At 43.4% G+C, this 14,731-nt stretch overlaps 1 protein-coding gene across 1 annotated transcript in view; it reads left to right on the forward strand.

The window, feature by feature from the left end:
- The window catches only part of CDYL2 (chromodomain Y like 2), a gene marked incomplete at its 5' end in the record, with an annotated part of 169,327 nt that extends 159,262 nt beyond the window's left edge, over positions 1-10,065 (forward strand). Inside the window, 3 exons of the mRNA XM_023528592.1 lie at positions 105-112; positions 284-289; positions 9,977-10,065. Coding sequence (XP_023384360.1) covers positions 105-112; positions 284-289; positions 9,977-10,065 — 103 coding nt within the window. The remainder of the gene's footprint in view (positions 1-104; positions 113-283; positions 290-9,976) is intronic.
- Between the last annotated feature and the right edge of the window lie 4,666 nt (positions 10,066-14,731).

Consider the following 14,731-nt stretch of genomic DNA (forward strand, 5'->3'; position numbering starts at 1 on the left):
GCAGCCTACTTGGCCTCCGCCATGCCCCGACCCCAACTGACTAGAGAGCTATTGAGGGCTGTATCTTCCCAGGCCTCTGTCAGCCACTGTCACCTTCTGAAATGCACCATCCCACTCCCGGAAGGGGAAGACCCAGTTTCCCCCGTTTTCCTGACTCAGACTGTGTCTACACAGTGCCTCTGATTTGGAGACTTAGCTATTGGTTAAGTGCAGATCTGGGGATGGGGCACAGTTCATCAAAGGGAATTTCCAGACCAATGAGCAAAACAATTGTGCAGAGCTAGCCTCAGTCTCCTCTCTGATGCATATCTGTGTGACTTTTAGGGCTTAGTCTTAAAACCCAATTGAGTGATTTGCAAACCCAGATATTGTACATTTAGGAATGTTTTGTTAAATATATATTTTTAAAACAATGTAAGTGGAAATTCTGATAATTTATGTGTATTATATGTAAAGCTAGTTTTACAAAAACACGAACTCCTAGGAAAATGTTTTTCTTTAATCAGACTTATTTAATTTATTTATTTTTGTTTATATATTATGATATCTGTCATTCATACAGATATTATTTTCATATTGCCCTGGACCAAATTCCATACAAGGTTCATGCTGTTTGGTGCATTCTAGCAATGAACCATGTAGAAAAAAATTCAGAGAGATAAAATGTAAGGATTTCTATGGATAAAAGGAATAGCTCTGTACCAAATCCTCTGTGTATAAAACAGTTCTCAGCTATAATAATTGAATACTTGTTCTTAAGAGAAATCGTGGAGGAGCTTCCCCTTCACTCCGCTGCCTTTAAGGATATAAAGGGGCCTCTAACCTGAATGGTACTGAGACGTGTACCCAGTCCCTAATTGTGTGACATCAGGAAAGGGTGAGGAATAGGCCCCACTTGGGGAATGCATGTTGCCTAGAGTAAGTCTTTTTTCTTTGGGGCGAATGACTGAACTTGGATTTCAGAGTTCATCCCTTCGGTGTGGGCAGCGATGTCTGGTTTGGCTTTCCAGGAAGGTGGGACGCACCCCCACTCTGCCGAACTGTCAATAGAAGGACTGAATCTTCTTGCGTCCAGAAGCTCAGACGACCCATCTTTTTTCTTGTTGTTTGCTCTCATCAGTGAGCAATAGCCAGGGATGAGGTCTCCTGCCCCCAGAGCCTCTGGGATGCATGGGGACCCCAGGATTTGTATTTAGACCATCAGCCCAAAGTCTGTGGGTGAGTGTGGGGAAGGAGGGGCTTGGGTTTTGGTGGGTGAGGAGGAAGGTAAACATCGAGGTTAGAGCAGAGGAATGGCAGCGGCATGTTCTGTGTGAGGCTTAAGCCTGTTATGGGTCAAGCACTCAGAGGAAGTTAGATTCTCAGAGGGGCAGGGTTTTCCCAGTCCCGTCACAGCCCCTGAATGTCCTCAGAGGCCCTTTGCTCACCCGTCTTCTCCTTCCCTGTGTTAGTTGCCAGCCTCTCTTGTCCCTTTTGCTTGGAGAGAGTTGAGTAGAACAGTGAGAGTTGGGCACAGCCAGGGGAGGGGAGGAGGGCTGAGAAAAAGAAAGTCATTGCTACCGTTATCTATCTCTCTCTGCTCCCTTTTTCTCTCTTACAGGTGACCAGAGGCAGTGGGCCAGACAGAGAGGATTCGTGGCTCTGAGCTTTGTCTTTCAGAGAACACATGGAGTGTCTGCACTATGACTAGAGACATGGTCCTTTAGACAGTGAATCTGAAGTTTCTCTGGACTCTTGTTTCTTAAGACAACCTTGGTTCCATCTGTCAAAATCTTTCTGCTTTTGAGTTTCCCCATGACTTCATGAGGGTCAGGGACAGAAAAGCTTCTTGTCTCCTCCCTTTTTTCATCTGTGCCATCTTGGCCATGCGGAGCCAGCAGGGGACAACCACCTTGGCTGAATTCAGCCAGAGGAAGATGGAATTGAAGTCCTAAGTACCCTCTACTTTGACTGTGTGGGATCTTGTAGGAACTGCAGACCTAGACTATAGGGAATGACTCTAGGGAAGCGTCTGCTTTCTCCCAAATGCCTGTTTGTCACATTTCCACTTGAGTTTCGTCTCTTCCTTTGAGAAAACAAATGTATGCTTTCTTCAAGCCCCTCGACAAGCCTCGTTCTTGTGTGTTGTGATAGATAATCTCTTCAGCATTGCTAAGAGCTCTAGAGAAAGAGACCTTTGCTTTCTGTTTACCTGCTGGAGATACATTTACCATGGAGGCAGTGTCAGGATTCTTGTTGGAGATAGAGGAGAATGTTTGGAAAGTCTTTTTGATCATGTCCATCTTTGTTCTCTGCTGAAAGCACCAGAAATATTTTAGCTTTGGACAGATCACAAATCCAGACTTCTAAGCATTTCAAGGATCTCTGATGATAAGGTAGGAATGTGAAACCATCACTAAGGTGGAATTCCTGTTGTTCATTTGTAGGTTCTAGTTATGACAGGAGGGGTTTTAAAGTATGGTCTGATTTTTGGTTGTTTCCATATAGTCAGTTCAGGATGGATGTTCCACAAATCAGGCGAAAGTTGGTTATTAAATTCGTTTACTACAGGGTAGACTGAATCTCTGAATTTTTCACTTTCTGGATAGTTGTTTTGATAATGTGCAGACGAAATCCACAGAACTTAGCACAAATTGACCGGGAATGGAAAATGCCAGACCTGTGCGTGTGTCTGGGTTTGTCCTGATAGCTTTCTTAGGGCTCAGGCTTTCACTTGTTATCTTCTATCCCAGCACCCTCTCTCTACCCATAGGATCCTTCCTTCATTCTCTGCCCTGCTTTGCTCCTACCCCACCCTACCTCTGTCTCACCCACCCCACTCTGTGTCTGTCACTTCCCAAAGCCTGGGCAGGTCTTTGAGGAATCATGCCTGATTTGGGCAGCTCTATCCCAGGATTACCTGTAGGGTTGGAAAAACAGCTCTGGGTGGGAAGTTAAAGGTACCTCTTTCGTCAGGGAACCTTCTAGGCATTCCACACCTTGCCATCCTATTAGCCATGCATCAGAACTCTCCTTCCCTCTCTGCTCCAGCCGCTGGTGACTAGCATCCAGTGTCTTGTAGTGCAGCATTTGCATCCCACTGTTTGGGATATGACAGAACCAACTAAATTTCGGACTTAAATTTTTTAAAAAATTGTGATTCCATTCAGTTGGTCACACTTGCATTTGAGTTAACAGCCTCATTCCAAGAGGACATTTTGTAGAACTTGGCTAAGGTGATGATCAGAGCTTCTTACCATTCAGAAGCTGCAGACTGATGCTGGTGTGCCCACATGTTCTTTCTGGCTCTGGAATAATGTCTGTGGGTGAAAACCATCACAAATTACCCTAGTGAAATTGGATAACTATGAGAAGGTAGTAGAGAATTGATTTAAAATGTTATTTTTGTTTGATAGATTAAACTAGGAAATGTTCTCTCTGAAGCATGAAAATGTTTTATCCATATGAAGTTTAGTATGAGGATGGAAAAATAATAATCACAATAGACTTTGATCAATGCAACTGTATTTCTGAATATCCACATTTTAAAATAGCCTTGACTGAATGCTGAATTGTATTTCCCATTATTAATTGTTGGTTTAAAAAATTTTGTAAACTTTTTTTAATTTGAAATTGTCATATTCATGCAATTTTACAATCTAGTTTCTGTGGAAATTTTTTTAAACAAAGAAACAAATAGAAACATCTTCAAATCTTCCTAAGTGAATATTTAAAATACAGAATTGTTTCTCTTCTGTGTTTCTGTATTCAGATACTTAGGTCTGTTGTATATGTTAGTTTAGACTCACTAATATACACAGTATTTAAGACTCTAAATGAGATTTCTTAAGTATTTTATTTTATTCTCTGTAAATGGTTTTGTATAATCTTTACAAACCTACACTTTGCCTTTGTAGATATTTAAGAGAAACCATTTGGGGGTTGTCTTGCATGTATATTTTTGTTGTAGATAAGTGTTGCTTAGTTATTTCTGCAAATTTTGGTTGAAATGCTTACAGACTTTAATACAGTATATATTTTCAGAATATAAACTTTTATATTTCTGTGGTAAGTTAGGATATGCGTTTTAGGCAATCTTTTCCATTAATATCACTTGTCCTTTCAAAAAATAGCATACTGGTTCGGTGCCAATGTTTTTTTTCCCCCCCCCCCATTAGACTCTAATGCTCTTATGTTGTTAGAGAGCAGGTTAATTTTTTTTCTTGAAGTATAATTTGAAAATGTATTGAATCTATGAATAAGCCTTACCATTAGGATCAGTAAATTTTCCAACCTTTGCAACTACATGTGTAGTTTAAGATCTCCCCATAAATTCTCACTGTGTGGCAGTTGATGGAGTTTGTGAACAGAGCCTTAAGCTTGTTGCAAAAAAAAAGGTAATACGGGTTGTTTCTTCCAAGCAGCATAAGCCATGTTGATGGACTCTATGCCGTCTGTAAGTCATGGCTAATCCGAAGAGTTTGGTTGTGATGATGACGGCAGGGGCCAGATAGGCACCTTGGTGATTGTCTCCGGCCATAGAAATGGACCAAGGACGACAGGTTTTCCAGAGCCACCTTTATACTATTCACATGGTTTAGACACGGTCACAGGGAGGGCTGCTGGTCCATCATTTGTCCTGAGCAAATGGCATTTCCTGCTCCTGACCTTGGCGATTGACCCCAGGTTTTTTGTGGGCGACTTGGGAATGCCCAGCTTGGCTGAGGTCAGCATTCCTTGAGAGATGTTAATAAAGTTTACATGTGAGTCTTACTGTGTAGACAATCTGAAGTCGATTTCAGTTACATAATCAGCATTTCCACGTGTCCTGACTGTCTTATCAGTGAACTATGTGTGTTAAGCCATAAGGAGCCCGAGTTTAGCAGGGCAGAGGTAAACTAGATGCAGAATGTACACATCAGCTGAGTCAGTCCACCCAGGCCTGTTTTAATGGAGCATAAGTCATAGAGCACATTGGTGGCACATCCCATTTGTCTGAGATCTAATAAAACCAACTAAAATTTAGACTTAATTTTTTTTTTTAATTATTATTCCTTTCAGTTGGTCACACTTCCATAGTTACCAACCAATTCTCCTTACCAAGGCTTTTGAGACCAGGGCTACAGTACAAATAAAGTCAAGTTATTTGGTTCATCTTCAGTAAATGTTCGTAGAGTCAACTTATCTACCATTGGGATAGAGTTTGCTTCAACTATTTGCAGTGTATGTGGCCGTCAGAAAAACTGACCTCTCGTTTTAAGCTTCAGCTCTGGCATTTCCATGGGTTGACTATGCCTCGTTGGCCCAACACCTGGCCTGATGCTGGAGCTCATTAAAGCGATTTTGGGAAGTTTGAAGGGTATAGAGTTTTCCATCTAGTATTTAATTTGTCCCTGTGCCATTAGTCCCAGCTTGAAGTCATTTGCTGATGTCCATGTTGACAGGATTGTGAATATTGCCTTTCATGAAACCAAGGACCAAAGAATTTCATTATTCAACAAAGCACGAACCTCATAGATTGTAGGCACATCTAGATGGAGGTGTGCATGCTTCATGGCACAGAGAAACTGCTTACTCCCACCAACCTCATGCTCCCCCTGGCTGGCCATACAGAGGGATTTGTTGTCACCTTGACAAGGCTCTGAAAGATGAGTTTCTCAGATGGAAACTCGCTCTCTCAGGTGTGTGTTTTTGCTGTGCAGTCTCAGCCTTTGTCCATATCATAAAAAGAGGAAGTCTGGCATTCTTCAGGTTCTCTTACCAGTGCAGACTGCTCCATCTGAATAGGAACCTCCACTACGAGTTCTTCAGATGTGTCTACACTGAACAGTGATCCTGCAACTGCTGACTTTCTACCTTCTTTTGCCCTACATTGACCCGTTTTAGTTCCTGTTTGGCATGAGAGGAATTTTCTTCAATTCTCGCACCAGGTGATGCTCCCTTCTCATTCATGATGAAATCATTGATCTATTAACTGATTGAGAAATGATTGATGCTGAAGAAGTGGTATTCTAGTGGTAAGGCTTATTACCAAACTTCTGATGATGAAGCAGGCTACCAAAAACTTATCCAGCCCACCCTAAGAGTGTTTGAGTTTGATCATGGATGTAGCACACACACCAAAATCCAAGGAGACCTTTGCAAATTAGGCTACTCGTTTTCTTTTGCCAGGTTATCATGGGAGAGTCTTTAACTAGTTCCGAGTATTTGTAAGTATGAGTACTTCATAGAATTATAAAGCAGGTACAACTGACCCTTTCTCACCACGTTGTAAATATTTCCTGAGACTGGGTGCAGTACTGAGGGATAATAATCTTCTGATTTATCAAATGCTGACTGTCTAGAGCAAATTGTACACTCTCTTTGTGAATGGTCCTGTAACGTGTATGAACACATTTCTGGGTGCCTTAGAAGTTGTATTTTCATGTGTGCTAATATGCAGTATTTATACATTGTGAAAAGCTGCTTTGAATAAAAAGGTTGAAACTTCATTTGCATTTGCCCGTGTACCCCTCTGTGCAGCCTGTACATGAAACTCACAAACAGGTTCTGTGGTTTCTGAACAGAGAACTTCTGGGGCCTCCAGTGGGTTGAGGCATCTAATGCTTCTAGGTTGTGTCTGGGTTTTGGGGGAGCATGGGCCACCCCCACCCACATCTGGCTTGAGGCTTCAGTTATTTAGGCAGGTTGTCGCTGGCAGCAAGAGCTTGATTGCAGAGGACTCTAGAATGGGGGGCACAGGATTATTTTTCAGGGGGTCGAAATGAGCATTTACTCCTTCCCCAGTATGCCCAGAAGGTTTGCTTGCACAGGGCTCCCTCTTCCCTAGGGAGCTGCCACACGTCGCTGACAATGATATTTGCCACCATGGAGTTCCGTAAAGTCCTCTCACCTGCATGATCTCATTGCTTGGATCATCAACATGGCTCTTGTGAGAGGTGCACTGACGAGGGCCCCGGGCTTCCAGAGCCTGGCTCCCGAGACTTTGCAGGGGCTGCAGGAAAGAGGACGAGGAAGTCTTTCAGGGGTTCACAGCAACGGGGAATCTTGGGAAAAGGATTTGCACAAGGTCATCGTCTGCCCATCTGTCCATCCAGCAGCTGTATTGCACCCCTTGCTCTGTCTCGGGCACTGCACAGCTGCTGAAAGAGACAGATTACTCAGACAGCCCCTGTCATGAAGGAGCTTGGGGGCTAGGAATGTGCGAAAGGCAGGAAATCCTGCCATGATCCTCGAACTGTCCACCATGCAGTACTGGAAAGAACAACTTCTTACACAACACAAACACCCTCAGAGTCTAGAACGTGGTGCACCGTTAATTGTTCACTTTCCATCAGGTGACCTTTCAGCTCTCGTGGGCCAGCCGGCCTTGGCCAGAGCCCAGGGTCTTCTCCCTACCTGCCTCCCTTTTCTTTTTCTTTCTGTTGTTCTTGGTGGCGTTGTCATCGTTGTTCTTCCGTGTGCCTCTCGGTCCTTTCTCCAGGGTCCTGACTCCATCCGAAGTGGGCGAGGTCGCATCTGGACTGCTTCTGGTTCTTCCAGTAGGTTGGACAAGGCCTTTTGGATATTTCAAAGTGTAACATCTGTAAGACGAACCCATGTTCCTTTGACTGTCTCTCAGGGCTAACTGTAATGTGATATTGTGGTGAAAGAGCCCCTTCTCCAGTAGTGAGAAGAAAGTGAAACAGTGAAGTGGGCCGAAACGCCCATTTGGTCAGACGTATCAACAATTAAATGACCCACCAGTATACTGAATAAGCAATAAGAGAGTGCAATCCCATAAGCAACTTTATTTTTTCTCTCACTGTCCCTTTCAGTCTGCTTTAATGGAATAGTTCTCTCCCAACCATGGACAAAAACACAGGTAGGCTACAGGATCTTTGTGGTGAACAACAGTTCCTTAAAGTCACAAACACAGCATCAATTCAATAATAAAAAACAGCCATGTTTCCTTTAAGGATCAAAGCTTTCCACTACATTCAAGGTGAAGGCTTGATTAATTCTTGCTGACCCTCACTGCCTTCTCTGGCAAGAAAGATTGTATTAGGACAAAATGGTGCTGTTCTCAAATAGGGGTTTTATTTCTCTGGGCCTCATAGTCTCTCTCTCTCTTTCTCTCTCTCTCTCTCTCTCTCTCTCTCTCGGAACTTGTATTGGTTTCTTGGCAGCCTCCCTCAGTGGATGGTACCGGTCTTATAATTACCAAATAAACTCTGTATCAGCAGTACATTACTCCTCCTTCAGCCTCTAGGAGTCTAGTGGTCCACTGCTACCTTCTCCAGTTGAGGTCTGTTGGCCCGTTTAGGACAAGACAGTCACCAAGCCAGCTCTTGGCCATGCCTGGCCCACATATTATGGCTCAAGGAAAACACTCATGCACTCTGTGCCCAAACAGAGAAGGGGAGCACGCTAACTTCTGAACAGCAGTGACCACCTCACTGGTGGAGTAGAGTCAGCCTCCACCTCTTGTCCATTATATTTCTCAGGCATGAGTCAGGTGCCAATCCGCTGTGTCCTGTAAGTTTTAGGAGGTACATACAGATCTCTCACTGAAGCCTCCTCCTCCTTTGACTTCAGATGAAAGAGGAGGCCTCCTCACTTTCTAGGTGTGTGCGTGTGTCATGGTGGGAAGCACAGTTCTCTCCAAAGAAATTCTTACTAACCCTTCTTAATAAATCTTAGATACATAAGTTACATCTAGAAACTATTCACTCTCTAGCAGGTGGTGATTTCATATGGTGATTCCATATGGGAGATACATGCTGTAGGGCCTTGTGGGTCTTGATAAGGACTCAAGCTCTCACCTCGAGTGACATGGGAGCCTCTGGAGGATGTGGAAAGGAGTGGCCACACTGACTTTTGCTTTAACAGATTTGCCTATGACAGCAGGTAAAGGCAGGGTGAGGGCAAGGAGCCCAATAGGAGACTTGCAGCTGTCCATCTGCCCTCCAAAAAGGCTTGAATCAGGGATGGGGCAGTTGGGGTGGTGAGAAGTGAAGACCTGAGTGTATTTTGAAGGCAAACTAAGATTTGTTGGTGGATTGGTTATGGAAACAGAAGGAAAGGAGCCAAGGGTGATCCTGAGATTTGGGGCCTGAGCAGCTAGGAAACTGGAATCACCCCTGAGGCATGGACAGCTCTGAGCTTTGGGGGCACAGATCTGAGTGGGGGTGCCAGGAGCTCGGCCGAGACCTAGTATCATATGCATAGAGTGTTTGACCTCACTCAGCCTTTGGGTATTACAACTGTACCTATCTCATAGGGATTTTTTAAAATGATTAAATGAGATTTACATACACACATGCAAATATGTGATTGTGTATGTATATATATTTTATATATGAGATTTATTTAAATATATAAATGACAATAAAAATTAGCCTTTTTAATGATTAAATGAGATTTGCACAGTGAGATTTATGTATGTATATATAAATGAAACTATACATATAATATTTAAAATTGTTACTAACATAGTCACTAATGGTTAAATGTATAGGCACAATTTTATATACGTAAGATTTATATAAATGATATTATGTATAAATATCATTATATATAAGTTTTAGAAGAGTTGGCAGATAGTCACCCTTTAATGATTTAATGTGGTCTGTACATGTGTATATATGTATATGAGGCTTTATATATAAGATTTATACAAATATATGAAAGGTATATAAATGAGATTATGTACTTGTATAAATGGGATTTTACTTATATATAAAATGTTTAGAACAGTTGTTGGCACATCATCACTCTTTAGTGATGAGATGAATTTTACATATACGCATGAGATTATATGTGTATTAGATTTATTTAAAATATGAGGTTAGATGGACACCTACATACACATACACACACATTTTGAGGACTGTGGTCGGCGTGGCATTGCTGCTACATCAATAGTTTCCATATTAGTGCTTACGCTGGCAAATGCCATGGGCAGAGGCTGGTGCATGCCAGTTGAGGACTTAGTACGGGTGTGTTTCTGTGTGAGCACCCGCAGGCCTGGGCCCAGGAGGAAGTTGGGCAGGACGTGGTAAAGTCCCTCAGGTCTCTCGGATGAAAACTTGTCTCTGCAGGTAGCCATAAATGGAGCACTGTCCCCAGAGAAGCTCCCTGGCTGTGACAGATACTCTGGCACGTCTTCCTCCTTGCTGGCCTCCGTGTCGTGTCTGCGCGCGGGGCTCACACTGCCTCTCTCAAAATTACTGTGAGGATGCAGTGTGAGCGTGTGTGAGCACTGGTGCACTTTCCCATGGGAATTCTGTAAAGCAGCCCCATCTGATCCTTGGATTCTGAGGTTTCCAGTGAGGTCTGTACTTCTCCATCCTCCATACCCCTTCCTGGAGATAAAGATGTGGTGGCATTGGGTCAGGGGTGACCAGAGCCTTCCTAAGCAAGGGCAATAATGAGAGCCCCTTGGGCACTGACTGAGCCAAGTCGAGAAGTCAGCATCCAAGAGCAGACAAACCTGATCAGGGCATTGATCTAGAATGGCTGGCCAAGAGCCAGCACCCAGTGGCAGAATGGACAACAGGAACAAAAGCCACCGTGGGAGGTTCAGGATGGAAGGGGGACTCTGTGTACTTTTATAAGTTGCCATCTTGCCAAGGATGGGGAGAGGACTGTCCAGGGCACCAGGCTGGTGGGAAGTGCCAGTGTGTGCATAAATCAGTGATGATTCTTCCTCCAGGACCGTCAGTTTGTAAGAAATGTGTGGAGACTTTGCTGAGAGAAGCAGCTAGAGAAATCAAAGGCAAGAATGTTAAAGATTCTTAGATCTTAGGGTAAAGAACATGATGTGAAGTCAGACAACCTTGCCTTTAAATCTCTGATTTGGCTTTGATGAATGACATGATCTTGATTTCCTAATCTGTACAATTGGTACACTAACTCCTACTACAGGTTATTATGAGGCTCATGTGCGCTAAATGCAGAAAGTGCCCAGAAGAGGAGCTGGCACATGGTAAGTGTCCCATAAATGTCAATTCCTGATATCTGCCTCCTCCCCTTTCTCTTAAAAACACTGGAAACTCGACTGAAGCATGGGGGAGGAGGTTGGGGAGTGAACTGGGAGGCAGAGAGGGTCTCTGCCACTTGGTCATCAGGGACTGACATCCAAGCTGGTGTAATTCAAGAAGTGCCAGGAGACCCCACCCATGTGGGAAAACCCCCTCTGGGCCAGATGGTGATTTGTGGGGCGTAACTTAATAGCCTCCTGGATTAAGGGCTTAAACATGATTTGTGGCTATAGGATGGTTGGGGTCCACAGATTTAGCCACTGTGTGCGGAGGAACACACTCTCGTGCACACATTAATAGAACACTCGGGGACATGCCTGTTGGTTGAGTGTGGGGAAGGCTGATTCTTGCGATTTTCTATCTACTGTCGAACATAGAGTCTTAGGCTCGCCAGGACAGATGGCAAATGAGCTGTCTCAAGGTGACATGAGAGCTGATAGATTCTAGCTTCATGGCACACTCGGTCCCAGGGTGCCACCTGTGCAGCCACACTTGTTTACACTTTCACTTTCAAAGAGGCCTATGAGCTGTTCACAGCCATTTGGATGGTAACAAGCAGTTCCTGACGAAGAGGAGAAGATTCAGATGCTGTGGGCCAGTTCTCGGTGGAATAGATCTGTGGTTGACAATGTTTTTAGAAGTCTTGCAGTTGTGTCTTTAAGACCGTGTCTACTGTTCTCCACGTTTTCTGTTTGATTGGGAGTCTTTTTCTCCCCGCTTCACCTCCTTCCCCTTCTCCTCCTCTTGTATTGTTCATCGAGTTAGCATCATAGCAACGGCCCTGGGGGAGCAGGAAGAGCATGACGTTTGGAATCAAAAAGAGCTGAGTTCAAATTCTGCCTCTGTCACTGTGACATACTGAGATGACACGGCTCTTCCTGGCTTCACATACTTCTAGGTTTCTGATATACTATTGAATAATATACACTTATTTCAGGTTAGTTTCTTATAAGTTATTTTTATGACCAATCTCTTTTAATGCCTCCGTTTAATAGGAGAGAAAGCTGGGTCTCAGAGAGGTGGAGTGACTTGCCCAAAGACACACAGTGGTAAGCAGTGAGCAGGAATTCCAACTTACTTATTTTTCTGTTTGTCTTTTCATTCTGAAATAATTGCAGACTTACAAAAACATTGCAAAAATAGTACCCTAAAAATCCCACATACCCTTTACCCAGATCCCCCAAATCATAACACCTTATAAGCATGACATGACCATAAAAATCAGAAAAATTAACATTAATAACAATATTATGATCTAATTATTTTTACCAAGTGTCCCATGAATGCCCTTTTTCTGGTCCAGAATCCAATTCAGGACCATGCACCACATTTAGTTTTCCTTATTCTCCTTTAATCTGGGACAGTTCCTTCACCTTTCTGAGATTTTCTTGACCTTGACAATTTGAAGAGAATATAACAGGCTAGTTATATTTCGTAGAATGCCCCTTGATTTAGGTTTGTCTCGTCTTTCCCCGTTACTAAATTCAGGCTATACATTTTTGGCAGGAAAATCACAGAAGCAATGTTATGTCTTCCTCAGTATAAATCATATCTGGAGGCACATCATGTCCATTTGCTCCCTTGCTGGTTACATTCACTTAATCATTTGAGTTTAGATTCCAAGGCTTCTGTTCTCTCAATTGTACCATGCTACCCACATTCTGATTTCTGTATGTTGTATTCAAACTGTCAGAATTGATACTGCCATTAAAGCAGTTGAAAATAATATTAAATGATATTGCAACTCAAAATGTTGCTTTCGCACTGTGAGTTTACTTAAGGGCAAAAACCAGTTTCGGATATTCAGTGCTTTTGTGCCTTGCACAGAGCAAAGGCTAAGATGATGTTCATTGAATGAATAAATTAATTAAATAATGAACACATGAATGAACGAGATTCTCAGTTCAGTTTTCTCCTTGAAGGCAGGAAAATGTTCCTTATTTGTCCCTTTATTTTCTATAGTGCCTGCAAACAATAGACAGACTCAATTAAATTGAAGTGAATGAAACTAAATCCTTCTTGTAGGAGGAAGAAAATGGCTGTTTTATAAAAAAAAAATAAAAGGGGAGGTTCTTTTGTAGCAATTTTCTAAACAAAGGTTGGATCTGCTTTGATCAGCAGTGTGTGTATGTGTGTGTGTGTGAATAATGTTAAGGAATTGTTGATAGTTTTTTCATGGGATAATGACACTGTGGTTATGCTTTTCAAAAATGTCCTTATATTTTATAAATATGTAATTAAGTATTTCATTAATTTCTAATTGCTTTGCTTTTCACATAATTTCCCTTATTTTTAGAGTTGAAGAGAAACCCAGAGAAGCCTAGTTCACGCCTAGTGCATGGCAGAACTGGGTTTGAAGGCAGGAGGTGGGGGAGATTGTTCTGCCTTGTTACCGCTTAGCGTCATACCTTCATAGTCTCTGGCCAGTCTATCTGGGTGTGAATACACATCGAACCATGAGATAAATGTGTAAGTCATGGAATTTCAAGCTGTGGCTTTACCAGGATTCAGTTTAGAGGGTTTTCTATGGAATTCCCTATATATGAGTTTGAAAAATACCCAGAAACAACTTCATGCCAGGAAGGGAAATGCCAAAAGCAGCCTTATTAAGATTGAAACTCCAGATGTCACCAAATTTCCAAACACGTGCAATTGAGTGGTAAGTAATAAGCAGTAGCCGGGGCTGCTGACTCACAGGTGGGGAGCCAAGCGGCCTGGGTATTTTCCTGCAAGAACGTTTCATCAGCCAGTTGCCATCTTGGCACCATTATGTGGGCCTGTCTCAGAGGCCAGGCTGATTTTACAGTTTACCACAGTCGGTCCACACCAAGGAACACTTCGTTCCAAACACATGCAGAGCACCAGCACATCTGTCTCTGGAGTTCCTGGTTAACAACTCCAGCTCCCTTCCCATTGGCCCATGGTGTCGGGACATGGGGTTGAAGAGATGAGGTCATGAACCTGACCTCATGTGACTCCTTTACCTTCCTGATGAGACCATGACACATGAAGGAACTTGGGTCTAAGTCACTGAGCACTTCTCCAACTGTCATTATGAGCAGGGAAGCACTCCTGATGCTAACCGGCTGCCTCAACGATGCTCTGGGGTTCTCACAATAGCAGAGGGAGGCAGTGGATGAGTCATTATAAAACCAACCTGATACTAAGAAGATAACCCAGAGATCTGAGCCTTCGCATGGTTTGTAGGCAGCTCGATCTTCTGAATGGAAGTCCCAGCTGGGCAGTGCAAACTGTTGTGATCACCCCAGAGTCTGAAATGTCCAGGCAGGTCAAGAGAAGGATGGACTGGCCTGTGGGAAAGAAACATTCTGAGGGAAGATTGAATCCAGCCCAAGAAGCTTGGTACAAGAACAAGGGTCAGTGTGTGAGGAGTGCACAGACCTGCTGAACTCCTCGGGGAGAGGCAGCTACGATAAAACCAACGCACAAAACCAGAGGGCTGCTACACATCAGAACTTGGTGAGGCACAGAGAGCCCTCAGCTGCAGTGGTTTGTAACCAGGGAAACAGGATGTAGCACGAAGGGGAAAGGTACTTTCCCAGTTAGGGTGGCTATTGGAGCACAGAATGATGTTACACTAGAGGGCATAGTGTGGGGGAATAGGACTTTGGGTATAACGGTGACCCTCGCTCAGGAAGGTGAGGCTAGAACTGGCCAGAGGGACTTATGGCAGGCTCCATGGTGAGGCAGCATATCATGGGAACGAT

The sequence above is a fragment of the Pteropus vampyrus genome, unplaced genomic scaffold (assembly GCF_000151845.1).
Source record: "Pteropus vampyrus isolate Shadow unplaced genomic scaffold, Pvam_2.0 Scaffold29, whole genome shotgun sequence".
NCBI classification, from domain to species: domain Eukaryota; kingdom Metazoa; phylum Chordata; class Mammalia; order Chiroptera; family Pteropodidae; genus Pteropus; species Pteropus vampyrus.